General features: G+C 40.3%; 1 protein-coding gene across 6 annotated transcripts in view; it reads left to right on the forward strand.

The window, feature by feature from the left end:
* CADPS (calcium dependent secretion activator) overlaps positions 1–20,103 on the forward strand; it is a 468,107-nt gene that overhangs the window by 425,844 nt on the left and 22,160 nt on the right. For all 6 annotated transcript variants that reach the window (XM_061129176.1, XM_061129179.1, XM_061129177.1 and 3 more), the window contains one exon: positions 4,388–4,495. In XM_061129176.1, coding sequence (XP_060985159.1) covers positions 4,388–4,495 — 108 coding nt within the window. The remainder of the gene's footprint in view (positions 1–4,387; positions 4,496–20,103) is intronic.

Raw genomic sequence — 20,103 nt, forward strand, 5'->3', positions numbered from 1 at the left:
ATAATCATTTACTTCTCGAAAGAGCCCTAGGAGGGGAGTAGTAGGAGCATCGTGTTTCACAGTGAGGAAACTGAGGCGCAGGGAGGTTCAGTGGCTGCCGTGGCCACCGGACAAGTTGATGGCTGCATGAACATTCACGTGCTAGCCGTTGATAGATAGAGCCACTGGAACCGGCTCCCAAGAGTCAATGGTGTGTGTTTGCTTCCAGCTCTGCCTTCACTGAGGGCACATTGGTAGCTCAAACTCAGCCTTGGGCCGAGTATTTACACCACGAAACTGTCAAGCACTACACTTCAAGGTTGGTGGGTTTTATTTGATTGTTTTTGTCTTGACGAGCCAGTCTACCAGCTCACCAGCAAATATCACCTATTAAATCAGTAGTCCCCAAACCAGAATGTGCAGAGGTGATAGTTGGCAAGGTTTTTTGGTTTGTTTCGGTTGTTTTTGCTGTTTTAATAGAGATTCCCGGCCCCTTGCCTCTGGAGATTCTGACTCGGCCATTCTGGGGTGAAGCCTGGAGATCTCTAAGAAGCTGTCCACTAGATTCTGGTATTTTGCACAACTTTGGGATCCATTGGGCTAAATCAGTGATTCTTGACCTTCGTTGTATACTGGAAACATAGGGAATTTTTTACAAGTATCACTATGAAGTTGCTTGGCAGCTTAAAGCGGAATCTCTGGGTGTGGGGTGTAGGCATTACTATCTTTCAAAGCTTCCCATATCCTTCTCACTTGCAGCCAGGTTTAGGAGCTCTTGGATAAAATCATCTTTTAAGTTGTTTCTAGCTCTGGTGAGTTGACCTCTGTTGCCCTGTGAGGTTTTTGGCACACGGTTTATTGGTTTAGTTTCTTGTGGGGACTGGTATTTCGTTACCACAGAGGTTTGTCTCTTAATTATCTCCACTAAGAGAGAGAAGCGCTGTTACCAGTCATTCAAAACATTGCGTGATCCCCAAAGCACATCTCTTTGTCTTAGGTGGAGTATTCGACCCTTCAGTACGGAGCAGATTTGCATTCCTAATTAGGGCTTGCTTTAGGATGCTGGAAATTTGAATTCGTTTCCCTCAAGCTCAGAAATATCCTGGGAGGAACAGGCCATGATTAAAATGTCCTATTTCTTCCAAGCCACCAAGTGGCTTCTTCAAATTATGTCTTCCACACATGGATTATAGTTAACTATATTGGGATTTATATAGTCATTATTTAATTATTTTCTAAAATCTACATCTCATGCTGTCAGTCTGTCCAAGGCACATTTAAAATAAACAATGTAATTGTGAAATATTAAAAACCATCCCCTAAAGTTTTTCCCATTGTTACTAGATAGCCATGTGGTTTAAAGTGAAATGACAGTCGCTCAGTTGTGTCCGACTCTTTGCAACACCATGGATTGTAGTCCATGGAATTCTCCAGGCCAGAACACTGGAGTGTGTGGCCTTTCCCTTCTCCAGGGGATCTTCCTAACCCAGGGATCAAACCCAGGTCTCCCGCATTGCAGGCTGATTCTTTACCAGCTGAGCCACAAGGGAAGCTTCATTTATCTAATAGCATCAATTGTTTAACCAAAAATGTTTTTCATCTATATCTACAAGTTAGCTTGTTGGTCAGTGAACAGTTACGAGTTTAACCAATTTGGTTGAAAACCTGCTTAGAATGCATTGCACAACCTTCTCTACCTTTTTAAATGGGAACTGACAGTACTTGAACCTTTTCCCTGTAACCAAGGATCCCCAGTGGCCATTTAGTGACCTGCTTCCGCAAGGACTTCCCAAGACGTAGCCCTTCACAGCCCCAAACCTCAGTGTATGCTGAGTCTACATGTCTGATGCTCCAGTTTGGCAACCTTCTCCCACAAGCTAAGGGTATCAGGAAAGGTGATAACTTTTGTCAGCACCTCTGTTTCAAATAAGTCCCCTCATCGCCCTTCCCAGTCCACCAGAGGATGGAAAACAGACCTGTCAGAACTGAACAAAAAGCTGGTTAAAAACATGGAGACCAGAGGACTTTGAGAAAATACATTTTCATGTAGATTTGGTCTTTTTTTTTTTTTTTTTCCACATTGGTTTCTCTGAAGCAACTTTTTCCTTCTTGGTTCCAAAGTAGATTCCAGAGGTAGGTAAGGTCATGAAGTGATATAATCTTTGGGGGATGCAGGGGTGAGAATCACAGTGGCTCATGTTTGAATAGCAGTTTATGGCCTTTGAGGCAGTTTAACTTCCATTGTTTTAGCTGATGATCATAACAATCCTTGAAGGTAAGTAGGGGAGCTATTATTAATCCCATTTTACAGATGGTTATAACCAAAGCCCAGAGAAGTTGAAATGATTTTCAAAAGCTCCATCCTGTGGGGGATCAAATAAAAATCCATGTAGTGTGACTGAGTAGTTTAAATAAGGAGGTGGGGCAGAGGCTTATTCATTCATGATTTTGTTCATTTGGAAAATATTTAGTGAGCACATACTGTGTGCCATCATTTCTGTGCTGAGGATACAAAAAAAAAAAAAAATAGATCAGATAAGGTCCCTGTATTCATGGAGCTTATGTGCTAAGTGGGAGAAGACAAAAAAGCAAATAAATATATTATACAGTGTCAGATGTTGGTGAGTGCTATGAAGAAAAGTAAAAGCTCAGTCAAAAACTCAGTTTTTTAACTACCTGGGTGAGCTGAACTGCACTAATATTTATTTTCAAAGTTTTTAAAGCATAAATGAAAAGCCCCTTTAAGGACAGCAATTTAGTGAAAAGAGAAGGAGGGGTGAAAATAACCGTTATTGTAGATCGCTGTTGTGGTTACAAATAGGTCTGCTGAATTTGGCTTTGAATCTTAGCTCTAAGATGGCTGCCTGCATCCACGAAACGTCTGCCACAAGTATCACCAGGGAAGAAATGGAAACAATAATAAGTTTCTCAAGTGCCCCAGGTAGGGGTCCCCATCACCACTGAGGACGCCCTGTGATGTGCGGCTGCCAAAGGGAGCGGAGGAGAGAGTTGCCAGCTTAGAACTGATAGCTATCACTTCATCTCATTGGAGAACCTCTATGGTTTCGTATCATAAAACTGCAACAATTATAGGACCATCACACAACCTGCTCAATCCATTCGCTGAAAATTGCTTGAAAGTGTAGCAGTTGACTACTGTGGCTTTGAGTTGTCCTCATTGTTTTTCAAATTAATACCTTGTCATTGTTTCAGCAGGTGTTAAGAAATGTTACTAGCATCCCAGGGGCCAGGCATTGGCCCTTTGCTTGATAATTGTTTGCTTTGTATCAGGAGAAAAAAAAAATACAGTCCTACTGTTTCCAAACCTTCCTCATTTTCACCCTGGAAATTACACAGAAGTGTTAACTAACTTCAATTTGCAGTGCCTGACAGTCATGTCTTGTAGAGAAATGATACTTTGTGATCTAAGGTAAAAATCACAGTAATGAAAACTAATCTTTTTAGTTATTAGCAAACATACATATCGACTGTGGAAATTTAAGGGATTTGTGGCAGCTCTCCTAATGACCCATGTTACAGTGTTTTAATAGGTTTCTTTGGAGATAACTTTGATTGCGACAGCTCAAGCAGTATGCATTCTTAGTTTTATTTTGTGTTTCTTACCATAAATGATTTTGTAACTACTGAATGAGACCACCTGCTTACCTTTCCAGAACATCTAATTTATTTAAAAGTCTAATCCTTCCCCCTTCCCATCTTTTTGAATCCTTGGACTCTAAAGCTATACCTAGGAAGCAAAGACAATTGGTTGAATGTCTCCTTCGAGTAAACTAATAAGGAAATACTCACTATATACTCAGGTTAAACTACCCCCACAATATGACTTGGGTAGGAGGCGATATAGATTGAAACAGAATTTTTTTACTTGTCACATCCTCAGTTTTTTAAATTGAGGGGATCAGGGAAAGCTGTCACTTTTCTAATATTATTTAAGGACAGACAGTGGAAGATAGAGTATTTTTTGATGGAGCTTTCAACCAAAAGAAAAACCAGAGAATATCTCTGGGTTATCTGGCGAAGATTTATCCATTAGAGTATCTTTGCCAGAAAAAAAAAAAAATTAATAATAGGAAAAAAAAAAAAAACCTGTACAACCCTGCAATCTCAATTCCCCTCTTGCCAGGTTGAATTTCTAGAAAGAACTGGAGATTTTAGTATCGGTTTCAGTTCCTGGAATCTCAGTCCAGGCTGTGGATAGTGATGCCATATGTGGTGGACCCTCTGGATACAGTGTACTCTAGAAAGCCCCCGGCTCTAGGGGAGAGCTTCAAACTCCAGGGAAGTGCTGGGGGTCCAGGCAGGGTGAAGTGGGGAGAGCATGCAGGGGTAGTCGAGAAAGAGCCACTGTCTGAGAATTCCATGTTCACGTTCTCCTGTCTCTTTGCAGAAACCTGGGATGGACGTGGCCGATGCGTACGTGACTTTCGTCCGCCACTCTCAGGATGTCCTTCGTGATAAGGTCAATGAGGAGATGTATATAGAAAGGTTATTTGATGTAAGTAAATGCCTTCTCCTCCTTGAAGGCCAAGGAGGAGACCCTCCAAAATGTGACAAAATAAAGAGACAGGAGGATAAGTCACATTTTGAGAAAATGGATTGGTCCTGATGCAAACTAAATCTTTTCCTTCCCTTCCGCCTTAGGCTCTTATCTGTCCTGTGTCTGTCCCCAACCCTCCCTGGCGTGGCCGTGTCTCACTTCTCACCTGTGTGATACGTAGCGCGGCACACAGCCTCGCACAAGCCGGCTCCTCCCTGCACGAAGCTTGTGAGGTGGCAGCTTCCTCTAACTGGCAAAGACCTTCCTGGGTCATGGTTCCCCTTCTTGCAACCCAGCCCTGCTTTAGGGAGATGCTCCCTGCCGCCTGGGAGACTGCGACTGGCCCCTCTCCTGAGGGTAGTTCACAGCTGTGGCAGGAAACGTAGCATCGTTAACACTTCAAAGATGATTGCGTTTCTGGAAGACTAGAAATCTTTAGCTAGCCCTGGGTTTTGGCAAACACTTAATGTTAGTTACTTGTTCTTTTGCTGTTCTAAACCAGGGTGTCCCTTCCCCACCTTCCCCACCCCACCCTCTTAAAAATTTGGAAAAAGAAGCAGGGGTATAAAGAGCAGTTACATCAGCCTGCCAGACCTGGCTTGAAGTTCAGAGAACAAATTTCTGAGGAGTAATAGTTACCAAGTAAACTTACTTCCACTGTGACTACATCTGCACTCCCAAAGCAAAGCACTGAGGTAAAAAGCAAAAAATAAAAAGGAATCTGCTTCGGTCTCAAATTTTCTGCCTCTTTCAGGCCAAAGCAGATGGGGCTGCCTGATTTAGCCAGATATTTTGTTTCAAGTTCCCACCGAATTTGCCAGTGTAGACCCGGCCAGAGTGCATGGAAGCCGGCACACTTGTCTCCGTGTGGCTCTAATTGTACGGCCTACTTCTGTCTTGTGAAGCGTGAGCTCCTCCTGTCCAGGTTTCTGTATTTTGAGTGCCAGCTCGAACATTAATGTTTTGGTCTACTCTGGAATCCATGTTTCTATATTTTTTCCGCGATTGTGTTCAGCAATTTACATCGAGTTTGTGTGTGTGTGTGTGTGTGTGTTTTTGTTCCATGGCTAAGTGAGCTCATTGTTGGCACCGCTTAAGAGTCTGCAGCTCCTGACTTTTCTGCGCTTTGTCTTCCAGCTCATTTGCTTTCCTCGTGTGTTGAAAAGGCTCCTGTCTTTTTTTTTTTTCTTCTCTCTTTTCTAATCATCCCCTTTCTGTGTTCAATATCGCTCTTTCCTCTGCATCACCTTTCTTCGAGAAAACCCTTCTTACTTTTTAATTCCCACCCGTCCTCTCTCAGATTAAAATGGAACTTATCTCTCATGTCAAATGTTTTATCACATTATATCAAGTGGCATGAATTAGAATCAAATAATCTTCCTGTGTACATCTTCTAGCATGGCCCACATCCACTGAGAATGCCTCATACATGCATAAAGCTAACCGGCGGGTCCTCTGCCTTCTCTGCATGCGTGCCTTTATGAAAGTACCAAGCGTGGAGTGTCTGGGGCCCAATCACCCAGCCAATAGGCATTGAAAACAGTCAGGCAGCACCCTTGGGTCTGCGTTTTGGAGTGTGGACTCTCTGCCCATCTCCGCTGAATGAAATTCCAAGCCACAAATGTTCAGGAAGCCTGTGGGGTTGTTCTTTTCAATGCCTAGGTTGCCTTTTTTTTCTTTTCTTTGATCAGTATCTTCTAATTCTCAGTTTTGTGTGGCCCTCGTGTGCGTGTGTGTGCGTGTTTCTATGTGAGAGTGTGTGTGAATAACCCAGTGCTCTCCAGAACTTGCAGACATCTAGTACTGAATTTCATATTGAATCCACAGTTTAGCCTATTATTTCATTGACAAATAACCCACTTTTTCCTCCTGTGTTTTTTTTTTTTAATTAGAAGTCATACACGGTGCGGGGAAAATGTTTTTAAGGTGGCTTTGTCGAAAGCAGCAAGGCAGCTTGTCCTTTTCCGGGGCTTTTTTAAAGGGAGAGTACAACTGGATCTTGATTTAAAAAGTACAGTCGTAGCTTTGGCCAGCACAGATGGTAAACTGGACTTGCCCAACTGTTGAAGAACAGAGGCAAATTCAAGGCCTCTGGTCATTGGTGTGAATTAATAATGAAAAGAAACAGCACACAGAGTATGTTTCTCAGGATGCAAATTATGTTTAGAGTTATTCAAAAATTCACAAGTATGTCAGATCCCTTGTGGGATTACAAACTGACCAGCATAAAATGGCATCAGTAACATTATCAGAATCCCCACAATTTAATCTCCCATTGTCCTAGTTCTGTTTTTCCAAAGGAATCTTAATTGCACTTCCCTGAATATCTGAGTTTAAAACTTAACCATTACAATCATTCACTGAACATCACTCCCACCCCTGTGGGAAAAAATTTTTTCAGCAGTTTTATTTCAAGATAGCAAATTTCTGTGCCATTTACTTCTTTACTTCCCAAATAACCTGCTCCCCTAATTTACAGAATATTGGTGCTAGGCAACCTAACTGATGTCGTGCAGGAAAAGTTCTTGAATCTGTCATGATTTTAAAACATTTGTCATTCGATAAAACCCAGAGCTTCTCAAAAAGCTTCATTACCATGCAGCCCCAGTAATTTAATTCAGTACTTAACTGTTTTTCTATAATCTAGCAGCAAAACATCAGATTACCAACATGTTTGATTATCTTCGGCTTCTGTTTCCTCAAGTAGGGTATTTATTTCTTTACATATATGCTCTGGAAGGCCCTCATTGTCCACTAAGCTACACAAGGGAATCAGAATGTTGAGGCAAAAAGGGTGTCTGTAAAACCTCTCACCCTACATTTCTTGCTACAGTGAACTTACCCTTTCAACTTCATTCTTAATGATAGTGGTCCTGGGGCGGGTTTCTAAACAATTGGCAGAAAGCTATTGAGAAAAACTTGTTGATCTGAGAGGTGTCTCTTCCAAATTGTTGCATTTTGATAAATGGCAAAAATGAATAATAGAACATTAGCATTTTGAATGAGGAAAAATATATGTATCTCTGAGATTGTTTGCTGTTTGGAGGTTGTTGATTTTGATTATTGTGTCATTCTGTTTTTTAGTTCCTGCTGGCATCTGTCATTCAGAGGCGTGTTCTCAGTTCCCATTGTATTTTTAACGGTGTTTCAAAGTCTCAGTTTGATTTACCTGGGAAGTCCTTTTAAGTTCTTGTTATTCAGGATTATTTTCATTTGCCTTTTTTTTTTTTTTTTTTTTTTTGCCTCTGAGTGTACCTTGTGGAAGAGGCTGGATGGCTTTAGTGTGTATCTGTTCCTGAGAATATTTAGACTAATACCCAGTCATTTAATGAGTGCATCTTCCGTTTTAACTAAGCACCGATCTCCATGTTCTCTCTCTCTGTCTCTGTCTGAGCTGGGTTTTTTCTTTTCCTCGTCATTGTACTTCTGGCTGGAATTGGGTGTTTGTGGGAGATTATCGGCATAGCATTTGGGGCTCTATATTTAATGTTCTGCATTTTTATCTATTTTATTATGTAACTTAAGAACAGCTTTCCAAATTCATCTTCGCCAAAAATTTTTTTTTTAAACAGGCATTTTCTAGGTTGATTGAAGAAATACAGTCAAGCATAATGTAGTCTCACCAAGTCTTTTCAATGCAGTGAAAAGTTTCCCTGTTTATTAATCATTGATTCACATAGTCCTCCTATAAAATGCTAGCAACCTTTTTAGTCATGCACCTAAAAAAAACACTGATCAGTTCAAAATTAAGTGCTGACAGGAAAAGAATCCTTAAACTGTTTTTCTTGGTATTTCAGATATGTAGCTGTACATTTTTTCATCTGCATGTTTGTATTTTTTTCTTTTTTTTTGGCTAAAAAAAATGGTGAGCCATTGTAAACCAGTTCTAATTGCTACAAAATAACAGTTTATAATATTTTGGGGAGAAAGAAGATGCAGAGGTTTAGAGCAAGCAAATATGCTGATATGTACAATCATAGGGAATTTAAATTATATTAAAGATGCTGAATTCTGAAAAGAGAATCTGATTGCTGTCAGACTCAAGTGAGAGCTTGGCCTCTTTGAAAATTATTGCTGACTTTTAAAGAAAATATAAAACATGGAGATGAATAATCTCCATATTCCTGAAGCAGCAGCTTGAAAAGGAAAGCACAGCCCAAGAAATAACTTGAAGATAGCGATTTAAAGCTTGAGTGTCCATAAATCATGCAGATAGCTTCCCCCCACCTCCTCTGGTGATTAATTCACCATTTTCCCCCGAAACAAAAACATGCTTTTGGAAATTAGAGATCAGATCATCAAGAGAAGCACCTAAGATTTCAAGGTCTAAACAAAAATTAATTTATTTTCTTTCCTCCTTGTACTTCTTGAAGACACAGACTGAGAAGAAAATCGGGATTAAAAGAGATGTGCTTAGGGTGAATTCATCTGCTTAAACCTCACAGGCTTGGAGATGAGTGATTAAAAAGCCATCTCGAACTTGGATGGCATCCACACTGGGGGTAATGCTGCATGCACACCGCCTTTCCCAGACCCCCTTGTCACCGTGAACCAGGCCTAGGGCACACTGGGCTGGAGATGATACGTGGATTATATAGGTCAATTATACACTTAATCTGCCTTCTGGAGGATTAAGTATTTGCAGATTGACTCTGCATTTGGCTTCTCCGTGGCAGTTATCAGATCAGGAAGGGGCCCCCTCACCACACCGCCTCATAAGCACTTAATCAGGCAGCGCAGTCAGGTTCAGTTGGGGCCGCCGCCCCGTATTCTCTGCCTTTCATGGATTTTAATTTGCTGTTCCATTATCAAATCTTGTATTTGTCCACTTTATGTGTCAGCCCAGTAATTGAGTGTGAATATGTCCCTTTAAAGGGGTAATTTGAAAACTGAAACCCCTGCCTATTAAAATGTATTTGCGGTATTTATTTATGTAAGACGCCACAGATAACCTGATTAAATTACAAAAGCACAACCTAAGTGAACATGTATCAATCAAAGTAGGAGCCATTCTGCTCGAGGAAGGACGTGTACGGAAGACCAGGCAGCAAGAGAAACATGTTCTTAGGTGATGTCTGTCAGGTGTGTGGCTAGCTATGCCGCAGAGGGAAGTTACCTCCAAAAGAACGAAAGTGGGGAGAGCATACAAGATTCACCAATAGAATAGGTTGTGGTTCTAAGGGCTGATTAAAGAAAATCAAGGCATATGGAGTTCAAGACACTGAGACAGTGAGTTATCTCCTCTAGAAGCAAGAAGCCGGCTTGGCTGCCGCTTCATGGGCATTCTTGGGTAGTGAGCCCGGGCCTGTCTTCTGGAACCTTCCGAATTCACCCTTGATCCTCACACGCTGGGTGACCATGAACAAGGTACTTAATCTCTCAGTTTCAGCTGATTCATCTATGTAAGAGACGATAATAAGCAGAACCTTCTTGTGGAGTGGCTATGAGGGTGAAGCCCCATGCACTCCTGCCAGCAGCAGGCTCGGGAAGCGTTGGGTAAGTGTCACCCACCACCACCGTTATCACATCATCGTCATCCCTGAAGTGGAAAGGCTTTTCCCAGGCATCTTTTTTTCTTGTTAAACAAAATCCCGTATCCATGTGAAGGTGCTGTAAGAATCTTGCCGTCATTTGCAGGTGTTAACTCTAAACTTGCTTAGAATTACAGGATGTACAGTAACCTCGTACTGTTGGTAAAACATAGTTCTGAAGCAGGTAGAAGAATGGTGATCAGGGCTGGGGCTTTTGAAGTAAGCCAGACAGGAGAAGGGGTTCTGTTTTTGTCACTTCTGATCTGTTTAACTTCGGGTGAATTAGTTAACCTCTCTGAGCCTTAGTTTTCTGTACTATGAAGAAACTGACTTCTTAACAGTTGTTTTGAGGACTGAAGAACATAATGAATATAGACTGGCATAGTTAAAAATTGGACCAGTCTTTTATCATCATCATCATCTCAGAACTATCTGTTCATTCCATCGAAACTGAAATGACCTAGCCCTACCCCCGAAACAAAGCGACAGGATATTGGCAAATAACTTATAATTGACCTTCTGATTGGGGAAGGGAAGGATAGGAAGGAGTGACTATACCTTTGATTATTACAGAGGAAACAAGTGTACATTTTAGACATTTGGAAAATACAGCTAAGCAAAAATAAGAAAATGTTACATGTCCAGCAGGCAGAGTGTTTATTCTTTGATTCTTTTTCTGTTTATGTATATGATATACATTTAACCAAAGTAAGTGAGGAAAAATTGCTATTTTTAAGTTGATGGTCTTGATTTTCAGTGTCAGTAAGTGTTCATCTAATTCACTGTCCATATTCAAAATTTCCCACTTGTCCCCAAAATATTCTTTATAGTTGGTTTGTGCAACCCAGGCTGTGATTCAGGGCCACATGTTGTTTCTGGTGGAGATGCACGTTCAATTTCTTTTTTACCAGCACTGGCCCTTTTTTCATGATCCTGACTTAAAGGGACCGTCTTGCTAATTGTTCTGCAGACTGGAAGAGTTTATTACTATCTAAACATAGAACTAATTTAAGGAGGAAAAAAATATATATCTAGCTGAATTCAACCAAGTAGCTCTTTTGGATATAATTAGTAACTCAGCATAATTCAACCAGGGTTTTTGTTTTTGTTTTTGTTTTTTTTTAAGCTGTTGTCTGTATGTAAGGAAAATTTCTGAACCTAGTTTTAAAATAAATAAAAAGCTAAACCACAAGGACTTCACAGAGGTCAGGAACAAGTTGCCCATATGAAGAGCTATGGTGATTTTATTTCCTGCACTAAGGCACAGGTATCTGAGCTGAAGGAGGAAATCTGAGGTCCCAGTTCAGTGTTGCTCATCTCACTGTAACTGCTTTGGTGAAATCTTGGACTGGGAACTTAGACTGGCCTCCCCCACTCCCCACCTCACATCGTTTGGAAGGGTTCTTTGTTAATTCTGCTAGGATTTTCTCTGATGTTATCAATCTGAAATTAAGCCCTTCAAATCAGTCTGAAGCTGAGCTTTTCAATACTCCTCAGATCCAGCTTTAATTGAACTATGACCTCAACCCCATCATCCTCAGTGATGAGGCTAAAGAGCATTTCCTCCAGGCTCCTAGGATATCCTTGAGAATCTGTGTGATTATATATACTGGAACAGGAAAACAGATCCAGAATGAGTCAGGAAATATAGGAAAGGGAAGATCACTGATTTTTTTTTCCCACCTGATCGTGAATACCAAAGTAAATTCTGGCGGTTCAGACATGTCCTGGGCCAAGTATCGTTTCCCAAGTAGAATGTGGAAACGGAACACAGAGTCAGAGGGAATTGAGAAGTGGAAAACCTGTCCATCTCACCTTGATTTGTAACATTATAAGGAATATAAAATACAAACACACACATACACATATGATTAGGGTTTGAGTTCTTGCACGTGAACCTCAGACTCGGGACCGTTCCAAGCTGAAATTAGAAAACAGTTCACGTTCATGACTTTTATCCAGTGCTCCTTAAAGACCCAATGTCTTCATGACTTCCCTGGTTCCCATCATGTAAATCTGCTTTTAGCAAATGTGCTATTTGTTCCACTATTAAGGTGAAGAAGACTTAGTTCTGTCTTTGTTGGAATATTTGCAGTTTATTCAGATATTAAGCCCAAAGAGTAAGGCACAAATAATGGTGATCTTGGACATGATGGAAAGCAAGCTCTACTAGAATGGGAGGGGATGGAAAGAAGAATGTTTTCATGCCTCTGATGCCCTATGGCAGTGAATCTAATTTTCAAATACATATCCTTCACAATAACTAGTAAATGATAGCAATTATTTTGCATTTCAAGTCTTAGGTATAGAAACACATTTCTGTTCCACAGGCTTCTTTCCATGCCTGAGGTTTCAACAGTTGTGCATGCAGAAAAGATAAGGAGGCATTAATAGATTTATATTATTTTGATTAATTGTATCAAATGGGCAGTTACTATCCAAAAGGAAGTGTTTATTTTTTGTTAGCATCATTCTTACAGATATATATTTCAAGGCCATGTCTTCAAGTAGTTCTTTCTGATCTAGATGTTGTCTCTAAAGCCATTCATAGAAATAGATATCGTTTACTTTCAGGCGAACTTGACATAAAACCAGTCTTGAATTTTTTCTGGAGCTTGCGCCTACCAAAGAGTTTTGCTAAGTATCTTTATCAGAACAGCTTTCTGTGTTCCAAGAGACATTTGGTGAATACAGTTAATTTGTTTTCTTTTCCAGTGGAGAATGTTCCAGTAGTCATTCTAAGAAGCCAAGCTGATTGCTCTGTTACATGAAGGTCACAGTATCCTTGCTAACATGACCCACACAATACTTTTGTGTCTTAGAAAAGGTTTGTTTTTTTCTTATGGCAGACTTATGCATGCAGGCAGTAAGTGACAGACTCACACATGTACATGCATGCACACACACACACACACCATACACACAGGCACACACAGTAGCCAAGGCACATTTTGTGGAACAAATATTATCACATTGAGTTTCAAGATACGAGATGTACTAAATTCCCAAATACTTCCCTCCTTGCAGTGCTCTGTAGAGGTTACTATCATAAGATTTCACTGTCTCTTGATGTCTAAGTCATAATCGCTTGCCCTAAAATTTTTTAATGAATGGATTTTAAATATCGTCTAGGTTCTTATTATTCAAAGTATGGTTCTGTGGACCATGAGCATCTGTCTCCTTTGGGAGTACAGAATTGCAGCCCAACCCCAGATGAAACAGATCTGAATCTACATTTTAACAAGATCCTCTGTTGATTTAACGTTCGAGAAGTACCGGGTAAGATCAGTGACTCTCTTATATGCCTGTGACTCACAATAAGAAGCACATTTTTATGTTACAACCCAGTATGTATTTATGCACATACACACAGCAACAAAAGTTTATGAAACAGCTTTCACCCTCTGTGAGGTGCAGTGTGATATCTTCTTTTCCGTCTTTCAGAAATCTTGATGGTAACCAATGAAATAATTTCATTGCATGATGTGCAGATTGTAAGAGGTCCTTAGAGAGCAGAGGTTCTCACTCTCGGCACTACTGACATTTCAAGCCAGATAGTTCTTGGTTGTGGGTGTGCTGGCCTGTGTACTGAAGGATGTTGAGCAGCCTCCCTGGCTTCTACCCTCTAGGTGCCAGGGGCAACCCCTTCTCAGCTGTAATGACCCAAACTCTAGACGTTTCCAGAAGTACCCATGGAGCGGGGGGTACCAAAATCACTCCTGTTTGAGAACCACTGATCTGGATGATCGAGAGGTTAACGCTCCACATAAACAAGGGAGCCTTACGTCTCTACGTGTCACGTGTCCCCCTGCCACCGCCATCGCTCACATTTGAGAAGTACGTGTAGCGTCAACAACAGAGAATCCACTTGTCAACCCCAGAGGTGACATGGAGGCTGTGCCTGTCTTGGCAGTAGATTATGTTTGTGGGGCTTCGTGCAGTGAGAGGACAGGCTTGTGAGCCATCCAGGAGTCTCCACCTCCCTCGCCGTGTGTCCCGGGAGGAGTCGCTCAGAGCCAGGTGAGGGATCCAGAGCAGCAAGTTAGATCAGCGGTACAGATTCCCACTTTGACCTCCCTCAATTGCTTTGCTTTTTATAATTTCATCAGGACCTTGGTTAAAAAAAATTTTTTTTTTTTTTTTTTGCTTTTACTCGGTGGCTGCAAGTTATTTTTGTGTGTCCAAAAACCTGAAAAGAAGGCTCAACTTGAATACTTCATTCACCCTAAATTCCCAGTTCAGAAGAGAACAGTTAACAGCCTCCTGTTCTGTTAAACTGCTGCTGAGTGGACTAAAAATCCAGTTAATGGAGTCTAGCAATTTGCCGCCAGTATGAATATTCCTGTATCACAAGGCTAATAATGATTGCACTACTTGCCACATTGGGTCACCTTGACTGCCTTTGCCAGAATTTTTTACCCTAACCATCCCTGGACTAATTAATGCCTGTTATACCACCAAATCTCCAGGTCTTGCCCAGGATGGGATTATTATTAATTACCAGATCTTCATGCCATCCAGAATATAAAAGATCCTATCATATTTTGTGTAAAAAAATTTTTTTGGCAAAGAACAAATAATATGTAAACCAAGTTAAATTCATGAGTTTTCCAGTACAATTCTCTTAAGTCAGTGGGGTTCCCCCCCCCCAAATTGGCTTTTAAAAAATTTTTTTCTACAATTTTTAAAGGTTACTTTCCATTTACATTTACTGCAAAACATTGGTTGTTTTCTCCATGTCATACAACACATCCTTGAGCCTATTTTACACCTTTTTTAAGGAAGAGAACCATCACCTCCTTTTGTTCAAAAACATTATTTGGCCTAGGGATCCATTCTGTTAAAGAGAAGAGACCCAGCTATCAGGTACCTCACTGATTTGGGGAGTACTAAACCAGTGTTGTTTTTTTTTTTTTTTTTTTTACCCAGAGGTGGTTTTACCTCGCAGAGACCGTTCAACAATGTCTGGAGACATTTTCAGTTGTCACAGGTAGAAAGGTGCTGTTAGCATCTAGGGAGTAGAGACCAGGAATGCTGCACTGGACAGCCCCACAACAAAGAATTATCTAGCTCAAAATGTCGGTAATTTAAAAATCCTTTGTCTTCAATGATATGGGCTGTTTAACTTTAAATGTTGGTTAAAAAGTCATGCAATTCTCTTCGGATCATTTTCTCACCAAGGGATTCCGATTTCTGTCTCTAAAGAATACTCGAAAAAAAAAAAAAAGAATACTCGACTTCAGAGATTTATCAGAAACTAGTCCAAAATCCTTTTGATAAGCTTCATCCAAAGACCTCTTTTTAGGGTCTCAAAAATAAAAATCAAAGAATCTTTAACACCTGCCTTTCTCATCTTGAACTTAACACTTATCCGTGAGTGGTTCCCATGAAACTTCAGCACTTCAGTAAACCTCCAATCTTGTCAGTTATGAATCACCACACCTTCCTTTTACTAAAAAGTGTCCTTTCAAGTTTTTAAGGAACTAACTTCTTTATGTCAAGCAGACATTAAGAGCATAGTCTTTGTAGTAAGACAGCCCCAAGGTCAGTTTTTGGGTCTACAACTGCTTACCTGTTGTGTGACTTTGAGTAACCTAGATTTCCCCCTCTAAAAATAGGGATAAAAACAGTACCTACCTCTTTGGATTAGAACAACTAAATGAGGCAACGAATAAACCATATGATGCTTGGCACATTAAAATTATTCCACAAATGCCCCTTCTTGTTGCTGTCTCCATCAGTAGTGGTAGTACCATGAAAACCAACACAAATTCTGGCCTAACACTGAAGCAGGCTTTACAACAAAGAAAAGTAATGATACATTCCTTGTCAACAGGAATTTGAAAAACCAGAGATGAAATAGTCAGAGAATATAATAGTAAGTAACAAAGGACCCAGTTGTGCTACAGGATCGCTAAAGAAAAAAATTTTTTTCTCTAATTGAAGTATAGTTGATTTAAAATATTATGTCAGTTTTCTGTGTCAGCAAAGTGATGGAGTTATATAAAGAAAGAATTTTCAGATTCTTTTCCATTCTGGTGTATTATAAAATATTGAATATAATTACCAGTGCTATAAAGTAGGATTTTGTTCACCTATTTTATACATAGTAGTTTGTATCTGCTAATCCCAAACTCCTGATTTATCCCTCCCCGACTCAGTTTCCCGTTTGGTAACCGAAAGTTTGTTTTCTATGTCTCTGAGTCTGCTTATATTATGTAAGTCCATTTGTATCATATTTTAGACTCCACACATAAGTGATACCCTATGATACTTGTCTTTCTCTGACTTACTTCACTTAGTATGAGAATCTCTAGGTCCATCCAATCCATGTTATTGTATGATTTCATTCTTTCTTATGGATGAGTAATATTCATATATATATACACACACACACCCCACATCATCTTTAACCATTCATCTGTCAATAGACTCTTAGGTTGCTTCCATGTCCTGGCTATTGTGAAGAATACTGCTACGAACACTGGGGTGTGTGTATCTTTTCAAATCAGAGTTTTCTCCAGATATATGCCCAAAAGTGGCATTTCTGGATCATGTGATAGCTCTTCTTTTAGTTTTTTAAGGAACCTCCAACTGTTTTCCATAGTGGCTACACCAGTTTACATTCCCACCAACAGTGTAGGAGGGTTCCCTTAAGAAAATCTGCTTTAAACTAGAGCAAAGTCCTGTAGGATGGAGCCTCAGAGATAGTGCCCCAGAGAAGCCAGCCTGGGCAGGCGTCTTGGATTTGAAGAAGAGAAAGAGGATTCTGTGCTCAGGTGCTATGCAGGGAGACAGTATTGCTTCTTCTGGGAGCATCCCTGACTCACCACCACCGTAGCTTCATCAGCCTCGGCAGGAGTTCTGTTTGGAGATTTCCTTTCAGAACTTAAGTGATAGCTTCACCCAGGTTATGATGACTCTAGTCCAGGATATTTGCCATGTAGGCATCAGCTGCTCCCATCATCTTAAGGACTAAATTCTTTTTACATTAATAGGTATTGTTTTGTCTTTTAATATGTGCATGTTAACCAGGGGTGTACATAAGAATTACTTACATATTTTTGTGAGCCATAGTTCTCTCATACATTTTTAGCTTTACCTATTGTCCTTTTTCTGTTCAAGGATCCTGTTGATCATATCTCATTATATTCAGTTGGGTGTCATGTTAGGCTCCTCTTTGAATAACATGAAATTTTAAGGAATGTTGGTCAGATATGTAGGATACCCCTCTGTTAATTGTCTGATTTTTTGAATCATATTTAGACAGGGCTTTAGAATTTGGAGGTTTTATATATGTATTTTTTTTAATTTTAAAAGTGTATTCATTCCAGCTGTATGCCACAGATTCTGAGTCAGTAAATTTAAGATAAAACTCAAGCATCTGTTTTTTTTAAACAAGTCCAAGGGTTCAGCCCAATCATGAATCACTGACTTAGACCAGTATTTTCTGCACTGTGGATCATTTTGCCCACCCAGAGTTTATTTGGAAACGATTTGGAGACATTTTTGACAGTCACACCTCTGGGGTTGTGGGAAGGGTGCTACTAAGATCTGATGGTAGATGGTCGACATGACACTGCACCAGAAAATCCCCACAACAGAGAATTATCTGACCCCAAATTTCAACACTAGTAAGGTTGGTAAGTCCTGATTTAGTCAAAAAGACATGTTTAGTTCTATTATTTCTAGTAATAACCTTTCCATCTTGTGGCCAACAAAACTACTTTATAACCTTTCTATTTATATATATATAGCAAGCATACAAAGCGATAGGAGAAGGTACTATTATTTCCATTTTTAAGATAGGAACCTAAGGTCCAAAAAGAGCTTGCCCAAGACCTCCAAGCCCCAGGGACCCCATCTCTTGAAACTGTGGCTTTCCCACCACTGCCACCGTCCACCACCACCACCCTGAGAGCAGCCGTATTCTCTTACTCACCGTTGCGTCCATGAACTCTCAGTAACTGTGTGTTAAATAGGTATTGATGAATCCCTAGCCTGTCTCATGGACCTTGTCAAAGATTTTTTAAAAGGATCTTGTAATTTCCAATGCTAACTCAAAAATAGTAATTAAATCCTTTAAATGTCTCACTATGGATTTTTGCAACTGTCACATTTTTTTTTTTTCAGAAGCCTTGAATATATAGTATTCTGGTTAATTTAATGAGGAAAGAATTGTTTGGGTCCATTTGGCTCTTGAGCTTTTCTGTTATTTTGAAGATTATTAGAAAACCTTTTCTCTTTCAACCCCTACTTTGGATAGACTTTCTAAAATGTCTTAGGTCTGTTTTCTGCCTTACTGAGCATTTGAAACCAGATCTAATTCTCTGGGTCAGCATCTTTCAGGGCTCTGGCTTTACCCTACTTAACCCCAAGTGACACTTTCTAGTCATGAAGGTGTAGAGAGAGAGAGTTATCCAGTATTGCTAATAGCTTCCCCAACTCCAAATACAGTGCTCCTCCTATCATACCCCATGCCTTAGGAAGATGGGGCTGAAATGTTTATCAGCCCAAAATGCATTCTGAAAGCTGCTTTTATGAGTCAGTCCCAAAGAGGACTTGTGAAGGGAGGGAAGAGGATTGCTTTCTAGGTACAAACAGGGAGGAAGCATTCCAATAATTGACAAGTTTAATAATAATGATAATGTTTATTTAGTCTTTCTTTTATGTATATCTCTTGACTGTTCATTGACGGTAACCACATCATCTCATTAAAAGTGTTATTTCTTGTAAGTCCTTTTCGCAGCCCTAGAAAGTAGATACATAATGAACCCCACTTTACAGCTACTGAGGCTGATGGAAGCCAATATTTATGGGGTACCATCTATGTACCAGGGTATAGTTCTAGGAAGTTAATGTAATCATTTGTGTAACTCTCATAACTTTCTTGTGAAGTGGGTTTTTACAAAGAAGTTGAGTCACTGAGAGGTGAATTGACTTCAGTAAATTCAGAAGCCAGGGAAGTGATCAGTCCTAGATCAAAGTCCTTTCTTTCCAATGCAAAGTAGACACCTAACCATGATATCTTTCTGAAAAAAAAAACTATAGTCTTCAAATATGCGCCCTCAAATTCCCATCCAGTGAGAGCTCTGCTTCCCACATTCATCCGCCACGCATAAAACAGTAACTCAGTCATTATTTCCTGCTTGCTACCACAGCAGTACTCAACACAGAAATCGCAGTGGTGACCCCCAAGTAGAAAGTAGCTTGTTAGTCACGGCTTGTCCACTAACAATGATGGGAGTTGCATAGCTAATCAGACAGACTCTTTAATGAAAACTCAACCCAGCCTCTTCCTGAATGTGAGGATTTTGTCATCAAGCTGGAGTTCCACCTGTACCAGCAGATCTAGACCTAAATGTGGGAGAACGCAGAAAGCTCTGTTGTACGCACTTTAGGGTGAAACCCCATCCTCAGCAGAGAGGGACCACAGCACAGTGGGAAGCTTGCATGCCATATGTGCTGCAAAAGCCACTTCTACCTCGGCTTTCAGCTTTCAGTCTATATTTCCCTCTGGGTGCTGTCTAAGATCCTTTATCCCATAAGAATAAAGTTTTGTGGTTTATTTGAGGCCAGGGGGATGATGGTAACACAATACCATTACATCCCAGACAGTTGATAAATGGTTTAGGGTAGCAGCTTAAGTTCCTTAAGCAAACCTTGACACAAGTGGTATAATTCAGCAACAATGCCCCAGAGTCTCCTACGAGGCCCCATGGACTCCTATAACCTGCCCACATAGCTGCGTTGTCAATGGCACTATGAAGTTTCACAGATCAGCAGGGCTTTACATGAGGGGGAAAGTAATCCAGAATTACAGAATAACACGGTTATACAATCCATTCGTAACACAAATGCAGTTGCAACTAAATCATTATGTGGTCATTATCCAGCAATGCCTAAGATGTCAGCAATGTGAAAGTTTGCGATCAGATTTCACCAAAGTCCTTCCTTGACTTATTTCCAGCCGAAGATTATAATAAACAATCTGACAGGGTAATAAAAGAGGAAGGAAGAAGGGAAGGGAAGGAA

Source organism: Dama dama, chromosome 24, assembly GCF_033118175.1.
Source record: "Dama dama isolate Ldn47 chromosome 24, ASM3311817v1, whole genome shotgun sequence".
Classification (NCBI taxonomy): Eukaryota; Metazoa; Chordata; class Mammalia; order Artiodactyla; family Cervidae; genus Dama; species Dama dama.